The sequence below is a fragment of the Triticum aestivum genome, chromosome 2D, assembly GCF_018294505.1.
Source record: "Triticum aestivum cultivar Chinese Spring chromosome 2D, IWGSC CS RefSeq v2.1, whole genome shotgun sequence".
Lineage (NCBI taxonomy): Eukaryota > Viridiplantae > Streptophyta > Magnoliopsida > Poales > Poaceae > Triticum > Triticum aestivum.
In genome coordinates this window covers 641410610-641418144 of record NC_057799.1, presented here as the reverse complement: position 1 = coordinate 641418144, position 7535 = coordinate 641410610, and the positions used below count along the sequence as shown (strand labels likewise).

Below are 7535 nucleotides of genomic sequence, written 5' to 3'. Positions count from 1 at the left end.
GGCATAGCCTATCCTCGACAGCAGGCGCTTCCCGGAGCCCTATTTCTTCTTCCTTGGTGATTCCTGTATGGACGAGGGCCTCTGCGTGCTTCAGCTGTGCTTATCTTGTGCTATCTTACTAGCTGTAGTGAGTGAGGTTTTGAGAGTTGCCTACCAGCACCCTTGTATCTTGCCGTGTTCTTGTTTTTTGTTTGTTCGAGTTTGTAATGCAATGGTTGTAATCCTGGCCGGTTGATGGCTTTGTTAATTCAAAGCCGGGCTCCCCCTTGAACCTTCGTTCTAAAAAAAAGTGGCAAGTACTACAGCACGCAAGTGCAATTTAATGAGATGTTGCAAACTTATTCGTTTCAACAGGGTGTGTTTGTGAAATCGCAAGTACATAGATGTGAATGCAGAAGACACATTTATGCTCCAATCAAATATTATTACTTTGAGCCACAGATTTTTTTCCACAATTACTCTGAGAAGGCCTGATTCGTCGCGAAGGAGGCGATCGACACTAGCAAAGAGGGTGTCGCTGTACGCTTCGAGGAGGTGGACGCGGAGTACCAGCTCACGTACACGGTGTACAAGTCCTCCTGCGAGTACCACCTCGGCGTGAAGCCGTCGTGAACCGCCGCCGTCTCCCCCGTCTAGGATGCGTGTGTGTAGTGATGAACTATGTGTGTGTGTTTAACTCCGGCGAGGTCCGGATTGTAATGCGAACATGTTATCTTTAAGTTTTTAAATTTACTGTATCTATTCTCCGCCGGGCAAAACATGCCCGCAAAATCAATTTAGGGCTAACCGTAAATTGATTTTGCGGGTTGGCCATTTAGCGAGATGCTGAGGTTGAGTTGGACCGTATCTCTAAAAAAAATATTATTATTAATTTACCACGCACGGCGTATTTTCATTCTTAGTTTCCCAACCATTTGATAGTTTGCAAAAAATTGTACTCAATTGTATTAAGACAAATTTTACATTGAACAATTGTTCTTCAGACTCTTTCCGCAAAAAAAAAAAAAGTTCTTCAGACTCTAGTTGTGGTCGACGTGGCCTCTCCGTCCTCGGTTCCACGTCACAGAGACCCATCCCACCGCTCTTTCCAGATCACACGGCTCCGCACACGCCCGGCCCCACGCGCATCCTCATCCCTCTCCCTCCAGATGGACCTCTCAGTTCCTCGCTATTAATTACCCACCTCTCTCTTCCCTCCTCGATCTCTCCCCGTAGCTCTCTCTCCTCGCCGCGCTCCGCGTCCTCCCCTCCTAGGGTTCGAAGCCCCCGCCCACCTCGCCGGCCAGGTAAACCCGCTGTTTCCCCCCGCCACGCCCGGATCTCCGGTGGCCCGTCCTTTCCCCCGATTCGCCGCTGCCGCAAATCTGTGTCACATGTCGCTGTTTCCCGCCTGATCCGTGTCGAAGCCCGCGTCGCGGTGCGCTGTGTGTGTGTATCTCGAATCGTGCTTGTTCATGCGTGCCTGGTTTCATTTTTTGAATATGATGATACATGTCTGCTGTGTCTAGGATGCATGTTGAAATGGGCACAAATCTGGCTAATTTTCGCCGGCGAACAAGCTTTGGGTGGTTATTAAATCTCTACACATCCACGCACCAGATATATATGCATGTTGAAAAGAGAACATAATCTCTCTTAATTAGTTTCTGTTGGGCAACAAACAACCGGTACTTCATCTGCACCCTTCCACATGATGTGCACTAGATGCATGCCCCTTCACTTGCCCAATAATACCACAATGGATCCATCTCGTGTTCAACTGGATTGATTCTCTTCTACCATCTTGTGTTCAACTGGATTGATTCTGTTCTGCACCCTTGCTCATGTCGATGTCTACGCGAATCACGAAAGCAACTGATTGTCTTAGTGGCCAGTGGGGGTGGCCTGCCATGCTTCCTGGCCATTTTACACGCATGTGCATGCATTATATTTGACAATACTTATGTGCTGCTCGTCTCTTCATTGTGCAGTAGCAATGGCGACAAAGTGCATCATCGGCGCGTTGGTCGGATCCCTTGGCATTGCGTACGTCTGCGACACAATCGTTTCTGACAAGAAGATCTTTGGAGGTGAGTACTACCATGCTGTTACATACATGCCCATAGGATGCATGCCTGTGCCTAACCTCTTGTAAGGATCCATCTAATCGCTGCTTCTTACTTTTGGAAATAGGCACTGTTTGCAAGACCGCGACCGACAAGGAGTGGTTTCAGGCCACGGACGCCAAGTTCCAGGCCTGGCCTCGCACTGCTGGGCCGCCGGTCATCATGAACCCCATCAGCCGCCAGAACTTCATCGTCAAGCACCCTTGAATAGGTGGCACGAGCGGCATCTTGCTCCCACCATGGGATCCCAAGTTCCTTTTCTAGGGTTTTGAAGTTCCTAATAAAAGGGACTTGAAAGTTGGGGTATACTCTTTTGTTTTATGAATTTCAGTTTGCGTGAGCAACTTTGAGGTGCTTTACCGCTTGCTCGCTCGCCTTTCGATGAACTCTGTTCCTCGGTGTAATTATCCACTAGGCAGTAAAAATAACTGCATTGTTGTTTCCGCACTGTCTTTCATGTGCTGTGTTTCTTTCTGATCTGATGCTCCAAGTTTATGCTGTGATGTTAACGAGCCTATTGCTTTTGACTTTTAGCATGGTGGACTGGTGGTACACTATAATTCTTTTTGCTTGTGCTGTTATTATGCACAATGGTAAACCATTGCTGAAAATAATTCATCATCTGTTGTTATTTGCAATCCTAAACTATTATTGAAAAACATTCATCTGCTGCTGTTAGATTGCATATCATTCTGTGATACCTGCTGAAAATGCTGGACTCAGCTGGAGTATTGCAGCACATCAGTGCCCACTGAAGCCCAAATATATATGGCCCAACACTAGTACAAGTATCTGTGCATGTGATCTTCATAATGTTTTTCGTTTTTGACAAGAACTGTGCGAGCAGCAGAACTTTGTGTTTTGAAAAAGGTAACATGATGACCACAAGCCATTCACATGACGCAACGTTATTGATCTGCTGAAATGGTTTACATGCAGATTTCTGTAAAATTGGGAGATGGTAACTGGAACATCAGATTTCAAAATTTGTTTGGTTCTATGGGAAGCACAAGAAAGGGGCGAACATAACACATGATGACAAAAGGACAAGCGAAAAAAAAGACAGAATTCTGCGGTTATGCGCATTCGCACACTATCATAATTATATCAGCCCCTCTCTAGAGGGGCATATCATTTATTTTAGGCTCAGCTGGAGTCTTGCAGTACACGCCTTCTTGAGCTCCGACACAGCGGCGCCGACCTCTTTCTTAGTAGCTTGCGCAGCTTTGAGCTGCACGACAATGTCCCCTTTCTCTTTGACAACCATCTTAGCGGCGTCGATGTCTGCTTGCGATGGAGCAGGGTTCTCCTTGTTCTCCTTTTCCAGCCTCGGCCTGGCTGAACAAGGTGGTGACCTGGAACATCTCGCCAGCACCCTGGCAGTGGCTGGTGGTTAATATGGGCGTGTGTACACGTTGGAAGCCATTTTCCTGGAAGTATGCGTCCGTCGCCGCCGAGGAGAGTTCACTCCTTATCCTAAGCACCGCCTTATGTGAACAAGATTACAAGTCCATTGATCAGTCTGTGATGATAAAACAAGGGGGAGAAAATAGAATGAGCATACCATTACATATCTAGTAATCCTGCCCGGCTAACAAAAACAACATATCACAAAATACAAATTTACTAGGAACAAACCATATTTTCCTTGCACAGTTGCACAGTCCCGGTATCATTATTATTTTTTCGAAAGGCTATGGCCGCCCTGTCACACGAAGATCAGCATACAAATTGCTCTAACAATCAAATGAAATACCATGGCCAGCCTTTACACCAGGCTATAACGCACTGGTACACACTAGGTCTCATAGACCTCAGTTGAACTCAAAATTATGCCACAGAATTGCAGAGAAGTCTCGATCTATGACTCTCACATACGAATTCTTGTAGCAATAGTGGATTACAATCTCAGATACATGAATTGGGGGAAGAACAGGGTGCCGCCGCCGCCGGGTTCGTGATCCACTGGATGAGTCTTCGCTTCTACGCCAGCGTGTAGGTATAGGGAGCGCTTGGCAGATCACACCCACTCTGGCCCATGCACCTTTGGGTTGGGCCGTCGCTGGCGGTTGGGCCGTGGCGCATACGGGTCCGTGAGGCTGTCAGTTGATGGATCCCTCCTGCCAGTGGCCTTGACACCCCCTCCTTCTTGTGATGAGGCTTGCCCCCAAGCCTCAGCTTCTGGAAAGCGGGCTTGAAGTTCTTGCTTGTCTTCCCAAGTGTCGGCGATCACAGCAGGGTCCGACCACCTAACCAGTACCTGTTCCACCATTGCTCCTCTCTTGCGGCGCCAACGTGTATCTAGGACAGCAGCTGGAACTGCAGGTACATCAGAAGGTGTTGGCAGTGTTTGTTGAACTTGCGTACCTGGTAGAACAGCTCGCCGGAGCATGGATACGTGGAAGACCGGGTGTACGGAGGCGTGCGCTGGCAGCGCAAGCTTATACGCCACCTCATTGATCTTGGCGACAATCTCATACGGTCCATAGTAGCGAAACGAGAGCTTGTGGTTTGCTCTTTTGGCCACTGAAGTCTGAACGTACGGTTGGAGTTTCAGAAAAACCATGTCGCCGACCTCAAAGGTTCGTTCAGACCTCCTCTTGTCTGCTTGCTGTTTCATGCGCAGGCGCGCTCGCTGAAGATGTTGCTGGAGCAATTCTTGAATAAGAGTGCGCTCGTCCAGCCAAGTCTGTAGTGCTGGGACGGAGCAAGCATTGGTAGCAGTAATTCCCCAATGGCGTGGTTCATGGCCGAACATGGCTTTGAACGGAGTCATTTGGATGGCTGAGTGTGGAGCAGCATTATACCAAAATTGCGCCAAAGGAAGCCAGTGGCTCCATCTTTTTGGACATGAGTGAGTGAAGCACCGGAGGAAAGTTTCAAGACATTGATTGACGCGCTCGGATTGCTCGTCGGTCTGTGGGTGGTTGGCAGTGCTCATCCGAAGCTCAGTACCAGCATGGCGGAAAAGTTCTTGCCAAAAATGGCTTGTGAAGACCGGATCACGGTCGAAAACAATGGACTGAGGAAACCCATGGATGGGATAGATGCGTTGCATGTAGAGAAAAGCCACTCGAGAAGCAGTATATGGGTGGGTGAGTGGAAGGAAATGGGCAAATTTGGTCATTTTGTCGACCAAAACCCAAATGCAGTTCGCCTGACCTGATTGGGGAAGTTCGTCAATGAAATCCATTGTAATCATATCCCATGGTGCAGAAGGAACTGGGAGAGGTTGTAGCAGCCCCGGGGAAGCAACCCGTTCAGATTTTGCTTGTTGGCAGATTGTGCAACACTGGACGTACTGGAGTATGTGATGCTTCATCTTGGGCCAAGCAAAGAGCCGCCGGATGCGTTTGTAGGTGACAGGGAAACCCGAGTGCCCGCCGACGGGACTGTCATGAAAAGCAGAGATGATTCGTTGCTGTAGAGAGGTGCTCCCGCCAAGCCAGATGCGGTCGCGAAATCGCAGCACTCCCTGGGACAGAGCGAACGCCCCTTGGGGTCTGGCTTAACAGCTAGCTGTTCGAGTAGGCGTTGTGCTTGTGGATTGGCATTGTAACTGGCCACAATGTCGTCAAGCCAGGATGGCTGACAACTTGAGATGCCCAAGACTTGTTCTGTTTGCTGAAGGCGAGAAAGGGCGTCTGCCGCGCTGTTCTCGCTTCCCTTCTTGTAGCTGATCTTGTATTGGAGCCCCAATAGCTTTGTAAATGCACGCTGTTGCCACGGTGTGCTGAGTCGCTGTTCCTGCAGATACACCAACCTGCGCTGATCCGTTTTGATCACAAACTCTGCAGACTGCAGGTACGGTCTCCATTGATCTATTGCAGCGATAATAGCCAAATATTCTTTCTCATAGGTAGATAAGCCTCGGTATTTTGGGCAGAGTGCTTTGCTCATGAACACGATAGGGTGCCCCTCTTGCTGCAATACCGCGCCGATTCCTGTATCGCACGCATCCGTCTCCACTGTAAACTGTTTCTGGAAATTGGGTAAGGCAAGGACTAGGGCGGATGTCAGGCTCGTCTTGAGGAGTTGAAAGCTCTGCTCAATGTTATCCGTCCACACAAATGGTGTCCCTTTTTTGAGGAGATTGAAAAGGGGACGTGCCAGAATACCGAATTGCCTGACAAAGCGGCGATAGTACCCAGCTAGACCCAAGAACTGTCTCACTTCTTTGACATTGGTCGGAGTCGGCCAAGCTACCACATCTTTGATTTTGCTTGGATCCGTGGCAACGCCTTCTGCGCTGATAACATGCCCCAGATAAGAGATCCGCTGCTGCCCAAAAGCGCACTTGCTCAGCTTCACCTTCCATTGATCACGGCGCAAGAGGGTGAAGACCCGTCGGAGGTGTTCTGCATGTGCCTCTAATGTTTTGCTGAACACCAATATGTCGTCGAAGAATGACAACACACACTCACGCAGTAGTGGCTGTAGAGTATCAGTCACAGCTTCGATGAAAGTGGCTGGCCCTCCTGCTAGCCCGAATGACAGCACCTTGAACTCAAAGTGCCCCGAGTGCGTTTGGAAAGCTGTTTTGAATTCCTCTCCCTCTGCCAATCTTATCTGGTGGTACCCGGCGCGCAAGTCTAGTTTGGAAAACCACTGGGCGCCGTGTAGTTCATCAAGCAGCTCCTCAATCACTGGCACCGGGTACTTGCCCACTATTGTCATTGCGTTAAGGTGTCTGTAGTCAACGCACAGTCGCCACGTTCCATCTTTTTTCTTGACTAGGATCACCGGCGAAGAGAAAGGGCTATGACTGCGTTGTATAATTCCAGCCTTCAGCATCTCTCGCACTTGTTTTTCTATCTCATCCTTGTGCTCTGGCTTGTGCCGATACGGCCGCAAGTTCACCGGTTGAGCGCCGGGCATGAGAGGTATCCGATGATCGCACGCGCGGCGCGGGGGCAGCTCCGTAGGCTCACCAAAGACATCTGAAAACTGGTCGATGACGGCCTGGATGTTGTCAGGAGTTGGTGCATAAATTTCATCCCCCTCTGTGATTTGGCAGAGCTGAATGACCTGGGACAAAGCCCCCTGTCGCTGAAGAGAGTACAGTTGCAGGCCGTTGATTTCTGAACATGGAGGGACGCCATCTGAGTGACCTTGCAAATGAGCCGGCCCTTGCGGTGTGGTAATCAACATATGCTTGCCACGCCAGTCCATGTTCATGGGGCTGTGTTCTTCTAGCCAGTCCATGCCCACAATGGCATCATAAGCTCCAAGCGGTAATATCTTCATATCGGTGGTAAATTCTTGGCCCTGTGTTGTCCAACAGCACTTGGGAATGTGAGATACACAGCAGAGTTCGCCTCCGTCGGCTACCTTGACACGGCAGGGCCGACGCAAGTGTACCACGCCTGACAGTGAGGAAGCGAGGCCCGCACGAGGAAGGAAGTTGAACTCCCCGAGTCCACCAGAACG

General features: G+C 49.5%; 1 protein-coding gene across 2 annotated transcripts; it reads left to right on the top strand.

The window, feature by feature from the left end:
* Positions 1 to 1160: 1160 nt before the first annotated feature.
* LOC123050699 (uncharacterized) lies at positions 1161 to 2548 on the top strand. 2 transcript variants are annotated; one of them, XM_044473455.1, is made up of 3 exons: positions 1161 to 1286; positions 1971 to 2069; positions 2173 to 2548. In XM_044473455.1, the coding sequence occupies exons 2-3, from the start codon at positions 1976 to 1978 to the stop codon at positions 2310 to 2312; spliced, it is 234 nt and encodes a 77-aa protein (XP_044329390.1). In that variant the 5' UTR covers positions 1161 to 1286; positions 1971 to 1975; the 3' UTR covers positions 2313 to 2548. The 2 variants fall into 2 exon arrangements, with proteins under 2 accessions (XP_044329390.1, XP_044329391.1); XM_044473456.1 differs by having other exon boundaries at positions 1187 to 1286; positions 1974 to 2069.
* The last annotated feature ends 4987 nt before the right edge of the window (positions 2549 to 7535 follow it).